Source organism: Pinus tabuliformis, chromosome 9 (genome assembly GCF_031772625.1).
Source record: "Pinus tabuliformis cultivar Carrire ecotype Pingquan chromosome 9, CPIR1, whole genome shotgun sequence".
NCBI classification, from domain to species: domain Eukaryota; kingdom Viridiplantae; phylum Streptophyta; class Pinopsida; order Pinales; family Pinaceae; genus Pinus; species Pinus tabuliformis.
In genome coordinates this window covers 1,341,334,136-1,341,355,469 of record NC_142307.1, presented here as the reverse complement: position 1 = coordinate 1,341,355,469, position 21,334 = coordinate 1,341,334,136, and the positions used below count along the sequence as shown (strand labels likewise).

At 40.3% G+C, this 21,334-nt stretch overlaps 1 protein-coding gene across 5 annotated transcripts in view; it reads right to left on the bottom strand.

Moving 5' to 3' along the window:
* LOC149153480 (uncharacterized) overlaps positions 1-21,334 on the bottom strand; it is a 421,588-nt gene that overhangs the window by 316,704 nt on the left and 83,550 nt on the right. Inside the window, exon 5 of one of the 5 annotated variants that reach the window (XM_089440521.1) lies at positions 16,379-16,454. The exons of the other annotated variants lie outside the window; for them this stretch is intronic. Within the exon in view, the coding sequence (XP_089296647.1) occupies positions 16,379-16,454 (76 nt within the window). The remainder of the gene's footprint in view (positions 1-16,378; positions 16,455-21,334) is intronic. 5 annotated transcript variants of the gene reach the window in all.

Genomic DNA, 21,334 nt, shown 5'->3' with positions numbered 1-21,334 from the left:
TTGTTTTTCCAGATTCCCCCACCAAATCAAGGCACTTTCCTTTAAATGAAATACAACAATTTTCATTTTGGAAGTAGAAGAGTACTCTCTTAGTGCAAAACATTTGTTCATTCCTTCTAACCATGCTTCAGCACATTCTCCAGCTCGTCCTCCTAAAAATTTTGGGAGTTTAATTTTCTGCAGCTCCCTAGAAATATCTTCTTTCGATTGTCTATGCTCAGAACCTTTAGGTTCCGTTGGATTTCCTTCTTCAAGTTGAGGTTGTTCTTCCTTATTATTAGCTATTGGCGGCCCTTTTAATGTTTCCAATATAGCTTCCAATGAGCCCATTATAACTGTTAACTCCGGTGTTGAAGCAATTGGCATTGATGATGGTCTCGATGATGGTGGCAATGGTAGTGGTGATGGAGATGGTGATGACAACGGTGGCGGCGTCAGTGATGGCGATGCTACCCGATCACGTCGTCATCATTGATATGTCCTTACCATCATAACTTTTCCTGGATACATAATAAAATTATTAAAATCTAAGGTACAATTTAAATTTAATAAATATAATTTTCGTAAATTCAAGCTCTCATACGGGTATAGTTTTTTTTGCTATTTTTACCTACTAGGCAGGTCTTACTGGTACCGAGGTCAAGGAGGGTGGTATCGCTACCTCCTTGTCCTAATGCATGGTGTTCTATCCTGATGCGTAATAGTTCTTAGTAAAATGCATGGGCTTTCATAGACCATAGTATTACTTCGTAATTTGCCTAGCATTTTCTAATCTTAATTATGGTTGTGGTGGGGTTATTGACCTTTCATTATTTTATTTTATCCAGAGGTCTAATTACCAAAGTCATTAAAGTATTGGAAACTAAAGAAAGTAAAAATATAAGTTTAAATATGCCTAATTATGCTATAAAATATTTATAAAATTATACAAAATAAATGAGTTTGAAGAAGAATAATTATTCAATTCAGTTTTTCTCATAGTTTGGACATAATGCTCAAACTAATATCTTCAAATTAATATCTTAATTTTAAATGTAATATATATATTATAAATTTTTAAGGAGATCTTTATTTAAACATTAACTTATATATTATGTCTTAATCTATTGTAAGGTGCTAACATCTTTTCCAAAGCTAAGCTTACCCCTAAGAGTAGCTCATACGTTTTTAAATTATATTAATATATATATAACAAAAAAAATAGAATCTATTTTAATAAAATCCCCATATAATATAAAGTCTTGATATAATATAAAATCTTGTCCTAATATAAGGTCTCAAATATCAACACTAATTTGATAAACGGATAATTATGTAAACTGAACAAAACTTAAAAGTTGAGTATTATTTCTTTTCTCCACACGTTCGATGCTTTAACTCTAGTCATTGGGAGTTATTGTTAAAAATATAAATAATATATATAAAAGAGTGGGAAGGGAGCACACTCAAATGGAGAGCACCCATAATAGACTGGAGAGGAAATAATAGAAAATTAAAATTAGATGCTACGGAAATGACTCAGCAATAGTTGTGCGAAAATTCAAACTTTCAACCTTCCTCCAATATTTAAAACAATCCTATTATTTGAGAATTTAATATATTAAATTTAATCTAATATACTTGCTCGACTTTACTATAGGGAAGGGAGAGGACAGCGCGCTCTTTGTCTTTGTTTGATATCACTTAATAACCATGGAGCCACTGGGTTCTCTTACAGTGTTATGGTGCGTTAGGGTGGCTTTTAGAAAAAAGAAGTTCTTTTATGTATTTTACTAATGGAATGCACATCGTTCCTCTATCACTCAGCTACGACATGAAATAAATATTGTGTGAAAAATTGGAAGCCCAAATTCCTATTGCAGCAATTGATTATGTTTCTCCTATTTGTTAATTACTTAACCAAATTATTTACTGTTTCCTATAGTAAACACTAAAACGAATACACCGCAACCTTCACCATTTAAATAAAATACGGAAACAAGAAACAGAACAAGAAAGAAATACAACACATCTACACAATTATATTTGGACAAATGTCCCCGGAAAAACCCAGTGTGGGAAAACCGGTGCAGCAGCTAAGGATTTTATTATTAAGCAGTAGCAATTTCTAAATACAATCTCTGGATGCCTTCCCGGTAATCCAGTTACAGAGAATATCACTAACAGAGAGATAAGTGACGTTACCTCACACTATCACTGGAAATCTTGGTTGATCCAGCCATTGCATGAACTGCCCTTGGTTGCCTCTACGCTGCCTCTGCGCTGTCACTGCGTCAGCCCAGTGTCACACCCTCTAGGGACAGCGTCACCCCTTGCGCTGATCGATTTGCTGCCCAGGAACTTCGATTTGTACCTCCCGGTCTCACACCCCGGCTTCCGACTTCTACAATCGATTCCTTCAGCAAATATTCGGATTCCCTCTTGGCTTTTGCGTTGCTTCTGCGTCAGCCTCTCTGGCTCTATGTTGCCCCTGCTGGATCTCTCTCTGCCTTCTCTGCTGAGTATTCTCCGACCGGGAAACATTTCCCTTCGGATACTATCCCTACCCCTCACTGCAAAAGATCACTATCAAAAATCTCTTCAACAACTGCTCTGCTTCAGAAAATCAAACTTCTAATCTCCCCTCTGTGTGTTCTCCAAGTGCCCATCGATGTCCTTCTTATAATCCTCCAGTTGAGAACCAACGGCCCAGATTAGATTCTAATCAATGGCTCATATCATTTGGACTCGATCTTCGTCTTCTTCTAGAAGTTTCACCCACAGTTAGATTAATACCCTTTAATTATTTTAATTTCCTAAGTTTAGACTTTGGGTCCCATTAAAAATAATTAATTATTTTAATAAAACTATCTCCAAGTAGAATTTCCCAAAACAATTTATGGGTATTGGAGAATGCATGTGTCTAAGCCTCCCTGCAAATTTTAACACTTAGAACACATCTGATGCTACCAGAAATCAACATATTGCGTGGTTACCACTCTCGTTTATTGGTGGAGCATCGGGCTTTTAACCGGTCGCAGGTGCCAAGCCCTCTGCCCCAAAACAAAATGGATGTGTTGGTGTTTCAATCTCAAGGTGACTTATATCCACGAGTCGAGCACCAAATTAGGCCATAAGTCACGATGCAACAAAAGCCTTTGACACAAGAGCCCATGAGGCATACAGAGGCATTACGCGTCAAACCATACGCAACAGCTTAACACGCAGTCGCTTAGATGGGCGGGTGTCGAACTGGAGTGGGTTTTGAAGGGGATTCGTTCTATGCTATCGAACTTATCAGATATTGCTACTATTGATGTCTGTCATGGTGGCTGCCTTGCTCACTTATTTCGTTCGCCCGAAGATCCATGCCTTCGAATTGCACTCTGAACGTCTTCCTCTATACTCCTTCTATCATGTGCATACCAGTCTTGACTCGACTTGATGTGCCCAAAAAGTCACTTCAGTTCAGCATCAAAATTTCATCACCCATTGATGCATCATCACTCATCGAGTCATCTTCTTCTGGCTCGAAATCGACCGCGTCAACCTATGCATCGACTGAACACATTTTTGTTTTTTGGGTAAAGATGGGGTTAATGTGTTGGGTTAGCGTGTTGTCATTGTTGATGAGATTTCTCTCAGAGTCACGGGTTCTATTCCCGTAAAAGCACCACCATACGCACACGTAAGGATAATCTCCTACGCAGGGATATGAATACAAAGTACGATTGTCTCCATTAGCATTACCTTCAATCAAAATGACGCGGTGTCTTTTTTGCAAATCTTCTAGGAAGAGAAATACATTAAATTCTGTAGCAATTTCAAAAGAACCCATCGCTTTAAATGTTGTTGCTTTATTGCAATTAGAAAAGAGCACATGCAGCCTTAGCTGCTTCTATTTGGGATTTTGTTCTGTCCGAGAGGTTAAAAGACAAACTTGAAATCTGTTGGTCTACACCCGCGAAGCTTCGAATCCTGCTGTTGACGAAAATTGCTTTTGAAGAATAGGATCATAATGTTGTCAGCGATGTTTTTGTGACAAAGAATTAGGATTCCATTAATCTAATAGCCTAACGTAAGTCTAAGAATCCACATGACAAAGTAATAAGGGACCGAACGGTCGTTTATATAAATGTCGCATTGGGTTCATGAATTCGATTAATCGTAGGTTGCTGCTGAGAAGAAAAATCAAGGGCCATGAATTTGCTTAACCGCAAGCTGTTGCTGAGAAGGAAAATCAAGGGCAGTGCTATAAGGAAGAGTGTCCTTTTAAATTCCCTCGATGTTCCTGAAGCTAAGGTTTCTAACAAAATTTAATTAGAGTCTACAAATATTGCATATGCACCTAAGGTTTCTTGGCTTGAGGAGCATGAAGGACACACAGAAATCTAATATAGTGTCAAAAGTTTGAAATAATTTTGATTACAGTATTTATAATTCTTATTGAATACAACTGTAGCCTTATCTTAACAAGTCCGAGAGTTTGAGATAGATCTGATGCCAATTGTAAGGTACTAAATTTGGAAAACTTCAGAATTTGATACTAATAATACAGGCAGTAATAATACATACAGTAATATCCTTGAGCGGAATTAATTAAATACACAGCTACATAAAATTCTTGAGTGGAATTAATTAAATACACAGCTACATACCTCGCTACTAAATTTGGACTGAATTCGAAGTCGATCCGGTGTGGTTGTAGTTGCTAGACCGATCTTGTTAGTAAATCGACCGAATCCACCCTGCCAATCTAGGTTCAAACTCTTCAGTACCCAGATCCAGAGGAATTTAAAATTAAGGTCCTCTGCCCCCGTGCCCAAAACTCCAAGGATTGAGGCTCAATTTTTCCAAATCTCCAACTTACTTCTCGTTTTCACAGTATTCTCTCCAACTACTACACTCCCAAGGAAATTTCTCCCCCTCTCAGTGTTCCCCCGACTCCCTTATATGCATAAAGTCCACCGACTCTCCCTCTTCAGGACTCGGTTTCATACCTTCTAGCATCCTCCTCCTTTCTTTTAGAGTCGGTCACCTTCATAATTTTTTATGATACGTAGGTTGACTCTTTTTAATTTAGTTAGAATTAACTTTATTTTGTTTAATAAAAACTTTTAATTAAATTAATTTACTTCATTTATAATTTTAATTAAATTACCTTATTTAGAATTTAAATTATTTATTTTATTTATTTTTAATAAAATTGAATTATAAATTAAATGAATTTATTTCATAATTCATATATTTCATATTTTCTTTTGATTAAGGAGTATCATACATATGTCAAGGACTCCATTCAATATATTCCTTATAATTTTGGTGAGTTAGGAATTTACTTAGATAAACGATTTATTAACCTAAACTTAAACATTTTCCAATATTAGCTAGTACCTATACTAGTGCAATACATGCAGTTCATACATATGTAGCTATCATATGGATGTCTCGTATGCATGCTAATATTCTCATTTTCTTTGTAATTGTAGGCAAGTCATTACACACATGACAAAATTTCTTCTTAACTCAATAAACCCTAGAAGCATGAAGAACATGCTTTGACTAGAAAAATAATAGTAATAATAAATTTTATTTTCCTTCTTTTTGTTTTTACATGAAATACATATTGATACAAGTACAAAGATAATTATGAAGACCGAACCTAGTTAAATTTTTCAGCAATATAAGCCTTCGCTAATCTAGGTGTGTGATACACTATTCCTTGTTTAGAAGTATTGAGCCTTTCACTATCATTGAGTACCTCATCCTAGCCTATGTTTTCATCACCTTGAACCTTATAACCTGGAATATCTTCTTAGGTGATCACTGGGAAGCCTCCCTTGTGGTCAAATTCTCCTAAAGAGCAGGACGAAGATTGTTGAGGTGACAATGGCAATCTACCTCATTGTTGCAACAGGGTCTCGTCCTTGCCTTATGAGTCCCCTCACAAGGCCTCCTAGACTTTGAAGCAACAACCACCATACAAGATACTTTTGTCAGCAAGTGGGATAAGAATTGCACACTTTTGCATTGCTTTGCTCACTCAATCAATCCAAAATACTACAACAATGATTAGCTCAATGGTGAGCCTTCACACAAATTCCCTGCTGACATGGATGGTGGGATTTCAAAATAGAAGAAGGATGCAATTGGATATATCAAGATTGAGCATCCCTTGATGAGGTGAAGGACTGCTTCATATAGTTTTCCACTAGTATTGGGAGATTTGGAGGTTGTGGTGTGCTCAAAGATAGGGGGCTATGAAGCCCTATGCTCAATGGGCAACTCATGGGGCAGCATGCTTTCTTCTACAACAATCAGCCATGAGGCTCCTCTCTCAATTTACTTCATCATCTTGTTGCAAGAGGAATTGGAGCACATATGGGAATTTGTACAATATAAAGAAGAGAAAGTATGAGCAGTGTAAGGCAGAGACGACGGTATATTTGCACACCAACCTCCATCTCATTTACAAGTAAAGGGAGGAGTGGTTGAAGGGAAAGACAAAGATGTGGGATGTGTTTCCTAATGATATGGGTTTAGCAGTAGTGTTGAGTTGGCAATAGCCAACTTGGATCTTAATGAAACACTGTTAAAGCCAATCACTTTTGACGATGGTGATCCTCTTGAGAGGTCATCCTCCACACCAGTACATACAGAGATTGGATTGGATATAGGGGAGGATGAAGGAGAGAGTAGTGGCAATGACGTTGATTTTGATGACAAGGAGAAGGACCATTGAAGGACCATTGACAGTCACGAGCTATGAGATTATTTCATCTACGATTATAATATCTACCCTATTTTGTATTTTCCATTCGCATTCCAAACTATGGTAGTACAGTAGTAACATAGTGCCTATGTAATACATTTCGATTTCGATGACTTAATGAGAAAATTGTAGTTTAGGGTTCTAATTTCTTATGTGTTTGTCATTTGATCATTATTGATGCAATAGTGATTGTATGATTGAATTTCTATCATCATCATGTAAATGTTTGCGTTTCTAAATTCCAAACCAAAAAAAAAATCGATGTCGATATTTCACTTTTGTATGTAGTTCACTAACATGTCATGTTTTTGAGATCATTGTGTCTTGTGTCAAACACTCATCTTTCTATGTCCTCCATGACATATGTCATCATGTCACATAACTTAGGCACAAACAAGTAAGTGTGCAAGCAGCGACTCTCCCTAGACACCTCATACCCACTAGCAGTGATGGTCAGCAATGCCATAAGTGAAGTGTTGAGCAAAGTATGCACACCAAGAACAATACCCTTGTCCCTATCAAGTGCTCCATCACTCTGATCCTACAAGTCTCTATCATCTGCGATAGAAATTGTTGGATGGTGTTGTCATTGATGTCAACACATGGAGTTCACTAGGCTTGACTTTGACTAAAAACACCAGCCATTGATGTCAAATGTTTAATGAACGCTTCTTAGTAATTTTCGGATTACATCAAGTTGGCAAGCTACACTATTGGATGGTTGAAAATCCAAGTCCTAGGGTTTGGGTTCCCTGGACTAAAGATGTACCCCGACTTTGTCGAGAGTTTTTGAAGGGTCAAAACATTGAGTTTCTCTTGGAGATCGACGTCATTGGATTCTCCTCATCGAGATCTTTCTAATGGTATGTCGTACACCACGTGGTTCCTCCTGGTTTGAGAGATAATTGAGTTTGAAGGTAAAAACCCCAATTTCTGGGCTAAAACCCCAAGGGGTAGTGACTTGGCATATTTTATTGATTATGAGCATAAAAATCAAGTCTAACGGTTCCACATCATCTCTCATGGAGAAATGGTTTTAAGGATGGATTTCAAACCATTTTGTGCTCACAAGAAGGGTCTTTCATTAATTAATTATTGATTTTTGGAGGCATCGGATGTGCTCTAAGTCTCAAAATTTGCAAGGAGGCTTGGGCACATGTATTCCAAAGAACCCAGAAAGCGTTACAGGAAATTCCACCCAGAGACAGTTTTATTAAAATAATTAATTATTTTTAATGGGTCCCTAAGTCTAAACTTAGGTTATTAAAATAATTAATGGGTATTAATCTAACTATGGGTGTAACTACTAGAAGAAGACAAGGATCAAGCAGAAATGATCTTAGCTATTGATTAGCTTCTAATCTAGGGCGTTGAATGTCAACGACAAGATTATTTAAGAAGGCTTGAGGGTCATTTGGAAGACACACAGAGAGTTGATCAGTCAGATCGAATCGCTGAGCCAGAGAGCAGCGCAGTGATTTCGTGGTGATCATGCAGAGAGGGGCAGAGATAGTTTTGGCTAGAGGATCTACTCCAGAAGCAAGAATACGCAACAAAGAGGTAGAGAAAGACACAGAGGAGGCAGCGCAGTGCCCAGTGAGGGTGACGCATAGCTAGGAAGGGCTCATGCAGAGTAGCGCAGTGCCTTCCAAGCAGAAGTCCAAGATTTTGCAGGGGGTTTGACGTTCTAAGCCGCGAGGGTTGAAGTCGAAGCTCCTAAGAGCAAATCGATCCAGTAGAGAGGTGACGCAGTGCCTCAAAGGCAGTGACGCAAACCCACAGTGACTGCATAAGGGCAGCGTAGAGGTAGTCAGGGACTCGTTGGTTCAGCTGCCAAATCAGCCGGGACTTGCAGCGTAGATTGAGGTAATCTCACTAATTTCTTCTGCCGAGTCATATTCTCTGTACTAGATTGCTAGCAAGGCATCCAGAGTTTGTATTCAAAAATAACTTCTGCTTAATAATAAAAACCCTCAAATCTGCTGCACCGGTTTTCCCGCATTGGGTTTTTTCGGGTACATTTGTCCAAAAATAACTGTCACTTGTGTTGTATCTTTTCCTATTCAATTTCTTGTTTCGGCATATTATTTTTAATTAAGTGAAGGTTGCAGTAGTATTTACTTCGATATTTACCGTAGAACACAGTAAATAACTTGTATGGATTCACAAGTAGGAGAAGTAACATCAGTTTGTTGCAATAGGTATTCCCAGTTTAGGAATTTTCACATGGAAGCATAGCAGTATAGATGAAGCAAGAAGAACAGTGCCAGAGAACCTAGTGTTGAGCAGAGAAGGAAGTCGAATAGCTGCAGGAGGCAGTAGTTCGAATCCCCAGAGGGATTGTGCAGTCCAAGCCAAGAGGGTTGAATTTTCGAGGAAAGTCTCTCTCTGAGTGAGTCGACAGAGAGGAAGGGCTTCCAAATCAAAATTATGTCCCACAATGCAGTAGATTCAGCGTGAGGAAAGAGTTGGTGGGACGCAGTTTTTCTGCACGCAGTTTATTGGGCCAAAAATCATTAGAAGAGAGAGGAGCAGCACAGTGAGGGAATTTTTCCTTAGTATACTTCTCGCCAAGAAGTTTGTTTTCTTATTGCCTGAGCAGCCGCAGTAAGAAACAGAGAGGAGCAGTTCGACATTTTCGTGGCAGTGATGGCAGCCAATGGACTGAGAGATCAGGACAGGGTGGATAGAGCATCCAACTATGTGATCTAGAAGGCAAGAATGTCATGCCTTCTAGGCGAGCATTTTCTCTAGGTCTATGTCGACAGCATGTTGGCTGAGCCCGTGGATCCAAATCAGCTTAAGAAGTACAAGGGAGAAATAGCGAAGGCCAAGAGGATGATCCTTGATGGAGTAAAGGATCATGTGGTCTGTCACATTGCTAGCAGAGGGACTGCTAAGGAGATGTGGGATGCCTTGGCAACGTTGTATCAAGGATCTTCTGAGAAATGAAAGATGTACTTAGAGCAGAAACTGAGATCTGCACAGATGCAGAAGGGGGAGTGCATAGATCCGTTCCTCACAAAGCTTCAGGAGACCCGGGACGAGTTAGCAGTTGTGGGGTCTACACCTCAAGGTTCTGAGATGGTGAGACTGGCCCTAAACTCAGTCTCAGAAGAGTGGCAAGTCTTTGTCCAAAGCATCTTGGGCAGGGCAGCTTTGCCACACTGGGATAGTATGTGGGCAGCTCTCAAGCAGGAAGAGCTGAGGAGAGATCTAGTCAAGTGTAAGCTTGACGGAAGCAGCAACAGTGGGTCAAAGCCCAAGGAGGAGGAAGAGAATGCATCCCTTGCATCCAAGGGGCAGTAGGAGCAATGGAGGCAGAAGAAGGACGTCTCGAAGATCAAATGCTTCAGGTGTGGTGAAATGGGTCACTACGCTACACAATGTCCTCTCAAGAAGAAGAACAAAGATGAGAAGCACGATTCGAAGGCTACACCCGCAAAGATCGAAGAGGAGTTTGCCATGACAGCCGAGATACCTCTAGGAGGGAGGTGGGCTGATTTAGAGTTGTAGTTCGAAAGAGCTACAGATGGGTACGATCCTTGAGGAGCCCACCTCTCAAATCAATTCCTTGCTACGGGAGCCAAGATCAGAAGTAGCAGGATGAATCAGTGTCAGTTGGTGCAGAGGAGTGTTGAAGCGACAGATGCAGTGGCTAGAACGCCAAGTCTGAGCGCATAGTGCAGAGTTGCCGCAGTGCAGGGAGGCATAGTGCAATAGTAGCAGCAGCGCAATGGCTTCGAAGGGATAGCGTGGGACTAGCAGCAGTCAAATCTTCATCATCGAGATGCATCTATTTTGAACACATGTTCAGTAATTTGGGATGTATTTTCGTTGTGGATGCAGCAGCAACAACAGTTTGCAATGCAGGAGCAGTTGGCAGTGGCAGTGCCAACAATAGCACAGATGCAAAATTTCAGAGGGAGTTGCAGTACGAATGCAGCGTTGACAGTGGCAAGGTCAGCAACAATACAGTTGTAGCAGCAACGTAGTAGTTGGTGGACAGCATGTCAGACATCAGCAGCGCAGAGGACAATGTTATGAAGTCAGGGTGATGCTTCAGTGGGAGGCATTGCTAGAGAACTTTCCTCGCTAAGATGGAGTGTTGATTTCTGGTAGCATCGGATGTGCTCTAAGTCTCAAATTTTGCAAGGAGGCTCGGGCACATGTATTCCAAAGAACCCAGAAAGCATTTTGAGAAATTCCACCCGAAGACAGTTTTATTAAAATAATTAATTGTTTTTAATGGATCCCTAAGTCCAAACTTAGGAAATTAAAATAATTAACGGGTGTAAATCTAACTATGGGCGTAACTTCTAGAAGAAGACGAGGATCAAGCAGAAATGATCTTAGCCATTGATTAGCTTCTAATCTGGGTCATTGAATGTCAACGACAAGATTATTTAAGGAGGCTTGAGGGTCATTTGGAAGACACACAGAGAGTTGATCAGTCAGATCGAATCGCTGAGCCAGAGAGCAGTGCAGTGATTTTGTGGTGATCACGCAAAGAGGGGCAGAGATAGTTTTGGCTGGAGGATCTTCTCCGGAGCCAAGAATACGCAGCAGAGAGGCAGAGAAAGACGCAGAGGAGGCAGCGCAGTGCCCAGTGAGGGTGACGTAGAGCCAGGAAGGGCTCACACAGAGCAGCGCAGTGCCTTCCAAGCAGAAGTCCAAGATTTTGTTGGGGGTTTGACGTTCTGAGCCGGGAGGGCTGAAGTCGAAGCTCCTGAGAGCAAATCGATCTAGCAGAGAGGTGACGCAATGCCTCAAAGGCAATGACGCAGGCCCACACAGTGACTGCGTAGGGGCAGTGTAGAGGTAGCTGGGGACTCGTTGGTTCAACTGCCAGATCAGTCGAGACTTGCAGTGTAGAGTGAGGTAATCTCACTAATTTCTTCTGCCGAGTGATATTCTCTATACTAGATTGCCAGCAAGGCATCCAGAGATTGTATTCAAAAATAACTTCTGCTTAATAATAAAAACCCTCAAATCTGTTGCACCGGTTTTCCTGCATTGCGTTTTTCCGGGGACATTTGTCCAAAAATAACTGTGTCACTTGTGTTGTATCTTTTCCTATTCAGTTTCTTGTTTCGGCATATTATTTTTAATTAAGTGGAGACTGCAATAGTATTTACTTCGATATTTACCGTAGAACACAGTAAATAACTTGTATGGATTAACAAGTAGGATAAGTAACATCAATTCGCTGCAGTAGGGATTCCGTGTTTAGGAAGTTTCACATTAATAACCCTTATCTCTCCTCCATAAAGCTAATGGCCTCCTTACTTTAGACATAAGTTAATTAATAAATGATGAATATTTGATAGTCAACTCTCAAAGTAAACTCCTATTCTCATCCAACGTTCACTTAGAAAGCCCTTCTCTAATTTATAAAAACATTCCTATACTAATCTACCTAAGCCTAAGCTTAAGTCTAGAGTCGCAGTCCTCCTAACTTAGTTTACAAAGATATACTTGAATATTTTAATGCACTATGGCCTAAATTTCATGAAGCTCCTCCAACGTCTAACACTTAGAAGCCCTCTCTAAGCCTAACAAAACACTATAAAAAGGGACCTAGTATAATATTCAAACATGCCATTCTCAATACACAAACATATCATCTGAAATTTTCGGTCAGCTGGTTCTTATCTCTAAAGTGTGCGGACTATCTGAGGAAAGATTCAGATTCTTGAGGCAAGGGACAGCAAAGCTAGGACTAGTTTTCGCTGTGATTTCTGGATGTTCATTGGCACTAGCCTCATTGCAAAAGTAGCGAATTTCTACAGGTAAGCTTTGGTCTTCTTAAGTTCTGTGACTGTGTTGTGGAACGAACTTCTTAGTGGCTCATCTTTTGGGAAAGCAAGGTGAGTTAGGTCTATTTGTAGAGCAAAAGTCCTGGTCTTTATCCTAGGTTTGGTTAGGGAAAAATCGTAGGTCTATTGTAGGGTTTGTTAAGTCTTCTCTTGGTGAATTTTTGGCAGATTTCTAACTTGAAGGGCAGTAAAAGGAAGATAACCTACAGTTGTCAACATATGACAACAATTCTCACTGTAATCGCATTGTGTGTCAGTGAGCTTCAAGGATCAAATGCACTAACCCAATGATTGACTTCCCTACATAATAAATAAGTTTGACAATAGTAAATGATATAACAGTGACAGTACTTAGTAACACACATATGAAAGTTAGAATTGACTGTGACTTGACATGGCTTGATGTGACAATGTCCTTAATATAGACTTGATAGTGTATGACCATTGACAACTTAACGTAACTTAAATTGGCTATCCAAGACAGCTGAACATGGCATAGAAGTCAGATACATAAGATGACTGTGATAGGCTTGAAAGAATTGAGTTCCTTGCGACTGTCCTAGTGTAAAAGTAAGAAATATCTATTGGAGTTTTTGATCCTTGACTAGACAAGCAACATGAGACTTGACATATAAACAAAATTTGAATAAGATTGAACAGTGACCTTGACATATTTAACAATAAATTGACCTTGGATTGTAAGATAGATATGACACTTGGCAGGTGTCTATGTGACACATCCTTGTGACTATCTTAAGTGAAACAATCTTGCTGTAGTGAAACAGATGACAATATTGTGATGAATGGTGTTGTGACAACTAGAGTGAACAGTGACTTGGATGCAACAGCTAGGTATATGATGAACTTTACTAATAATGCGACTTGACTATTAACTTGACACTCAGATATGACAGTTGACTTAACACCTAGACAATAGACCTAATTTGACTTGACTTGAGTATAGTACTTGATGTAACTAAATCTATTGACTGAAGCAACTGTAACCTTGACTTACAGTACCTGAGCATTTGATGGGTGATTTGATTTGGTAAAAGACTTGACATTTTGACATAAGAGTTACCAATAACTTTCACATATTGACATTGTGTACCTAGTAACCTTAGTAAATGAGAAAGGGATTCATTAGCAGTAAATTGAATTGACTTGATTAACTATTATGACACGTAGATATGACATTGACAGTGAGTTGACACTTTGTCTTTAACCTGACATGACTTAGAAAGTGAAACTTGACATAGACTGTGATGACCTAGGAATTTGTATTAGGTGTCTTATAGTGATGACCTAGAGGGTGTACTGTATTAGTGACATAACCATGACTTTACAGGGTAGCAGGTCTTTGAGGGCAATATTACCATGATGTATAGCTTATTGATGTGAAAGATGGATAGCAGTATATGACTAGTGATCAGCAGTGAAAATGCATATGTTGGTAGCTCTTCGTGGGCAGTGTTTGAGAGCATTGGTAACAGGTCATAGAGATGACCTAAGGCATCTTGGAGTATGCCATTATCAGACATTTGGTTTCAGCATTTGCAGCAGTACGGGCAGTTTGTACAGTCGTTGGTAGCTAGCTTTGTGAGCTCATGAACGTTCATCTATTCATGTTCAGTGACAGTGATGTGGAGTTGAGCAGTGGCAGTGATCAGTGATAACAGGTTGTACAGTGGTCAGCTTGTGCAGTGGTTAGTTGACTTGGCAGCGTTAGCAGTGAGGCTTTAATGAGCAACTCTGTGCAGTGATAAGTTTGGACAGTATTGTGCAGTGTGGACAGTGGCTACCAGAATTTGACAGGTTATAGCAGAATCTTCTTTACAGTATTCTTCTATTAATTCAGAGCACAGGGGTATCCAGTCTGAAAATTGTGAACCCTAATCCGGCGGCTCTTCAAGGTGGTAGGGTGGTGCAAGGCAGGTGATTGGAGACACTTTCAAGTTGTGGCCTGAGAACTCTTTAGGGCGGCAGGGTGGTGCTAGGGTAGGTCGTGGCCAGCACAGGGCGTTGTGGTGTTCCTTTTAGTTATGGATGATAAATTATAGAGCGGCGAGGCATCCTTCCGACAGCGGCTGGTAAACAGAGTGTTGGACACTCATCAGGTTGTGGCCTAACTCACAGAGCGTTGGGGCGTCCTTCTGGTTGCAGCAGGTATTAGGGTGTAGTAGCGTCCTACAGGCTGTAGCCTATGAATTAGGGGGTTGACGTCTCCCTTAGTTGCAGCTGAAATCTTGATGGAATTAATTTTTCTTTTGAAGAGAGAAGAAGACAATTACTAAGAATCGTTCGGTGGTTTTTGACCCAGAGGGGGTTTTCTACCTAAAAATCTTGTGTCTACTGTCTTATCTTTTTGCATTGTTTTATGGTGTTGTCTACTGCATTTTATATCTGGTAAAGAATAATAATAATAATAATAATGTTGAAGATTAACTAATGCTCTAAAAATGATTAATAAAGTGTTAATTGCTAAGAAATATTGATTCACCCGCCCTCCCCACCCTCTCAGTATTTCCAACAAAAAATCACGAAAGCAACTAAGTTACGATGAAAATCACAATTCGCGTAATGAGAATTTCAAGGACAAGAACTGATACAACATGAGGGGTAACATTAGGCACATTGAAATCTAAAGAAAACCTCAAGGTGTCAGCACAAATTTTTACTCTTTGAAAATTAAAATATCTGATGAATCTAGGATAAGAAAATTCCATGCAACATAAAGGAAAATTCACCCTTAGTATCGCTTGCAAATATCCCTCTTCATTCACACTAGTGCTTGCCAACCTCAAGGGGTGTCCCTAGTCTAGCATGTATTATTTCCACTTATAAATCAGCAAAACAACAAAGAAAAAACAACATGCAATTGTTGTCTGTCGAGCAAGTTAGTGGTCAAATGAGTTTATGAAATATTGTTTGTTTTAAATGGTGGAATAATCTTCAACGTCATCTTTGAAATGGATGATAAAATAGACAAAATGTGCATTTAAATGGCAGATTTCAACCAATGAAAAAGCCTCAGAAACTTTTACAATATTGCATACGATAAACATTAAGACATTGATCAATCCAAAGATACAGAGTCGATCAAAACTAAACTTTATTCTGCAAAGGCCAATAGGCTGGTTGCGCCAAGGGAACTATTACAAAACCGATGACAACGATATTTAGACACAATAGAGTATAAGCTAGAAAAGAGAAAGAACATGGAGACAAGGAAGAAAGATGGTAATGTTGTCATTGTCGAAGACAATTCGATTTGAAACCATAGCTTCCACCTATGTTTATAAGCCTCTCCCTCCTCTAAGTCCTCCAATGTGCAGTAAGAAAATAGGAGGTCAAACTTCTCTTAAAGGCAAACCAATGCACACTAAGTCACTAAGGTAGAGTCAACTCACCATCTAACTGAATTGAACTTTAGGAAAAAATTGACTGAAGTGGCACATGCTTGACTTCCACTAAAGTAGTTTTGAGTTGTCATGAGATACAAATATCTTTGAGCATAACTCTAGTCTCTAGCAAATTCAAACTAGGTAAAAGGTATTCTTGAGTATTTCGAGTAAATTTGACCCGAGATCAAATATCCTTGCATAATTTTGGCATTTTTAAATTGGATTAAAAATATCTATGAAGTAATTTTGGCAGTCAACTTGATAAAAATATCCTTAGGTAATTTTGGCTAATTCAAATTGCATTAAAAATATCCAGCCATAATTTTGAGGTAATGTGCATTAAGAGAGAGAAAATAGAGTAGAGGAAAAATAAACTGCAATTTGCAGTCAATGCCACATCACACCTCCCTCCATGCAAGCAAATTACTCGTGTATTGCCACATCACTGATGACCCATCACCATTTATCCACTCCAAAATCCTACCACATGTCAACCTTTGAGACTACCACATGTCACCTTGCTATAAATAGACATGCCAAAAATAGCAATCCCCCTAAAAATAGGAAAAGAAGAAAATGTCTCGAACAAATAAGGGAACCCTTAACATACATAGAACAAAGAAAAGCAGCCATTGCTAAAAATAGAAAATTGGCCACATGTCCACAATATTATACTCATCACACTCAAATATCAATGGGGAGTCCAGATATGCTATCAGAACCTCCATGAAAAAACTGCTAAAAAATAGAAATGTCTCAAAGTTTGAGAAAAACACCCTTATTGGAATCGGTTTTCAATGAGGAGTCCAAATACATAACCGGATCCAACATGCAAACACTACTAAAAATAGAAGTGTCTCATGAGTCCATGAAACCATACTCATTAGACTCATCTTTCAGCAAGGAATCTGAATCCATAATCAAAATTGACATGCAGGTACTGCTAAAAATAGAAAGAGCTCACATGTTTCTCATAAGTAACTCATCTAACTTAGAATCTCACAAGGGTTCCAAATATACCATTATTTCTAACATGTGAATCTACGGACCAAACCTACTAAAATTAGAAAGTACCATGCATATCAACCTGGAGAACTCTCACTGGAATTGTAAGTTCATAAGGAATCTAAGTATTCATTTTTAATTTTTTAGGGTATATTTTCCAATCTACTTGTCAAGGTCTTTAGTTTATATGGTAAGTATGTAATCAACACTACCATACAAGCCCCCTGTTATGAATAAAATATATATAAAATAATATAAATATAAATAATGATCATAGTTGTAATAACAATTAATTAATTAGTGATTAGTATTGAAGAGGCATGTCTCTAAGGACATGAAGGTTTGTAAGGGGTACCTCCCTAGGTATATAAGCAGGCCCTCACCCTCGTTTGTAATCAACTCACTTGTATTCAAATATTCTTATATATAATTATTGGTCCTACAATGGATATCTTTGTCTTCAAAGTATTCTGAATATTATTGCAACATACGAACTTTGTTCATTACATTGGTATCAGAGCATTCCTCTGAGTATACGAACTTTGTTCGTTACATTGGTATCATAATTGTTTGATCCTTTGGTCACTAAACCGTCGCATAGAGCCAATCTGACCCGACCTTTGGCCATCGACTCTTTGCAAATTCGTTGTTGTCGCAATTCAAGCGTTTCGCTACACAAATTTTTGGAGATTCTCCATCTTGCCATGAGGCCTTTGGCCAATTTTAAAAAAAAAATAAGAAAAAAAAAGTAAAAAAACAGGAAGAAAAAAAAAAAGAAAAAAGGAAAAAAAAAAGATATATTATTAAAAAAAACATTAAAAACAAATTATAAAAATGTTGAAGTTTCTAAGTTTACTTAGTTTAGAAACCCTTCATGCACTTTTTCTGATTTATTCCTACCTACTTGTTATTTTTCTTTAACAAGTTATTTACAAAGTAAACACTGAAAATAAACACCAGTGTGTGCTCAACATATTACAGATCAGCAACTAAAAGAAACAAGAACAAACACACCACATGACACCATTATTTTTGGACCAATGTCCCCGAAAAAACCCAATGCGGGAAAACCGGTGCAGCTATCTGAGGGTTTTCTTATTAAGAAATATCATAGTACAATCTGGGTGCCGAAACTGGCCTACCCAACTGAGAATTTCCTTAGCAGCTATACCTCACAGTTTGAGAGAAATCTATTGGCTGAAACCCCGAAAAATCCTTCCGACAGCTCCTCAGCACAAAACTGCTCTGCAACCTCAGCGTCTGCCCAAACTGGACTGCGTCAACCCCTCTCTGTCTCACGCTGGCCCTGCGTCAGCCTTTCTTGGCCTACGTCAACCCCAGGAGGCCCTGCGTCAGCTCTGGGAGCCTCTGCGTCAACTGCGCTGACCCCTCTGGTGCTCTGCGCAGCACTTGGCTGCCTCTGCATGACCCTGCGTGAGCCCTTGCTGGCTCTGCGTCACCCTCCTTGGCTGCTGCACTGCTCTCCCGGCACAATCTCTACCTTCTTGTTTCTCTGTACTCAATGCCCCATCAGCTGCTCTCCCGATAACTGATTCTATCTCCCTTAGCAAACCCCACTCTAGAGAATAGAATGACTGATCATTTGGTGTACTTCTCCAAGTGACGCTCAAGCCTCCTCTTATACTTTTCCTGTTGACATCTCAACGGCCGAGATTAAGTCCCTAATCAATGGCTAAGATTAAATCTGGTTTGATCCATGTCTTTTGGACCACTCTAACACAGAGTCATATTAATACACATTAATATTTTATTTTCCCGAAGTTTAGACTTAGGGACTCCATTAAAAATATTAATTATTTTAATATTCCCTGATCTGTTTAGAATCTGCCCAAACCCTTTCTGGGTATTGGAGATCTCACGTGCCCCAACCTCTCCACCAAATTTCGTGGCTAGAGCACATCTGATGCTACCCCAAATCAACACTCCCTCTTAGCGAGCACTGTGCTCTAGCAATACTCTTCACTGAGTATTACTCCGACCATTCGGCATTGGTACCTGTGCTGATGCTAGGCCTTCTTGCCCACCATCCTCTGCATTGTTGCCTCCTGTACTGCTGCCCATGGTTCTACCACTGCCACTGTTGCATCTGTATGACAGCTCTCTCTACATTCGTGATGTTGTTGGTCCTTCCTCCCAACACTGCATCTGCATTGCACCTCCTCTCATCATGTTGCATCATGCTGCCCACTATTGCACTACAACTCAGTTATTGAGAAGTAAGTAACTGATCTCCCAACTGACCTCCCTGTTGGGCTAGAAACACCCTCTGATGCTGAAGGTCCCTCTGCCGCTGACAAGTGCTCCCTCTCTCTGACCTCTGCATTGCTGCAACAACTCCTTGCATCTCGCACCGTTGCACACCTCGTTGTGCCTTCTTGCACTGGTGCAACACTCGTGTGCCTCTCGCACTACTGCAGCCTGCTAGCTCTGCGCTGTCTTGGGACTCCTGCACTATAGCTCTCTCTACCGCTCCATCTGCATCCGTCTCTACCCACCCAACCAGTCCTGCTACTCCTCGTCGAGGTTCCCGTAGCAAGGTCTAATCTAAGAGGTTGGGTACCTCGAGGATCCTGCCCCTCATCACCTGTAGTCCGCTTGACTACAGCTCGATGTCTCCCCACTTCCGCTCAAGTGGCGTGTGTGCACTCATGGCAAAGTCATCGTCTGTCAAAACTTCCTTCTCTGCCCGTGCTGGCGCTGCCTTGATCTCGAAAGACTCTCCCTTACTCTTCTTCCTTGGGCACTGGGTCGCATAATGACCCATCTCCCCACAATGGAAGCACTTGATATTGGAGAGATCTTTCTTCTTCCGCTTCTCCTACTTTCCCTCAGATGCTAGGGCCACATCCTCCTCCTCCTGCTGAACTTTGATCCCTTTGCTGCTGCTACTTGTCTTTGACTGTCATCTGATCTCTTCCTGGTGAAGAGGTACCCACATCTCGTCCCAAGGTAGGAGAGTCCCTCTGCCTAGGATTCTTTGGACAAACACTTCCCACTCTTTTGAGACAGCATTCAAGGTTGTCCTTACCATAAGCTCCTGATCTGGTGTCGCTCCTATAGCAGTCAACTGATCTCGGATCTCATTCAGTCCTCCGAGAAAAGAGTCAATCGTTTGACCCTTCTTCATCTGATACGACCTCATCTGGTTCTCAAGCAGCATTCTTCTCTGCACAAAAGTATGCTGGTACAGGTTCTTGAGAGCCTCCCACATCTCAACTGTCGTTTCCTTCTCGGCTATATGTGGTACCACATGATCCTGAAACCCGTAAAGGATAATGCACTTAGCCCTCGCCATCGCCTCTTCATACTTGTCATTATCATTTGGGTCAACTGGGATAGCTATTGTCTTCAAGGTGAAGTTCTTGACACGATTCCTTTCAAGCACTGATAAGATTTTTACCTTCCAGACTGTGAAGTTCAATGGTTCGTCCAGTCTATCCTAGTCTCTTACCCCGTGTAGTGCCATGACGCTCCTCTACTTCCCTCCTGGAAGTTCTCTGTTCGACTCCTCTGAGTCTATACTTCCTGTCTAGAAATTCTCTTCTAGACTCCCTCTGAGTCCTGATTTCCCTCCTGGAAATCCTTCTACCGCTTGTCGAGATACCCCCTACTCTGATCGTCTTGTGCAACTGCACTACTGATCCAGGTTCCTTGGCTAGAAATGCTCAGTAACAACTCCTCTCGCCTTGCTCTGTCAGGTATTGCACTGACTACAGTACCTCACCAGCGCCACTCTGCAATATTTCTGCAGCCTTCTAGACTCCAGCAACTACCTCTTTGTGAACTGCGTCAGCCCCTCTCTGCCTCACGTTGGCTCTGTGTCACCCCGTATGGGTCTGCATCAGCCCTGGGATGCCCTGCGTCCACCCTCTGGCCCTCTGCGTCAACAACGCTAGCCTCTCTAAGGCTCTGCGCAGCTCCCGACTTCTTCTACGTGGCTCTGGTTAGCTCTGCATCACACTTCTTGGCTTCTACATTGCTAGAAACAACATCTGTCACCTCGGGACAGTTGTTTTCTGCTGCTATTGCTCCGCTCGGCTGATGTCTTTTAGTCCTCCTGTGATTTGCAATCACGCTCTGATACCATGTTGAAGTTTCTAAGTTTACTTAGTTTAGAAACCCTTCATGCACTTTTTCTGATTTATTCCTACCTACTTGTTATTTTTCTTTAACAAGTTATTTACAAAGTAAAACTAAAAATAAACACCAGTGCATGCTCAACATATTACAAATCAGCAACTAAAAGAAATAAGAACAAACACACCACATGACAGCATTATTTTTGGACCAATGTCCCTGAAAAACCCAATGCGGGAAAACCAGTGCAGCTATCT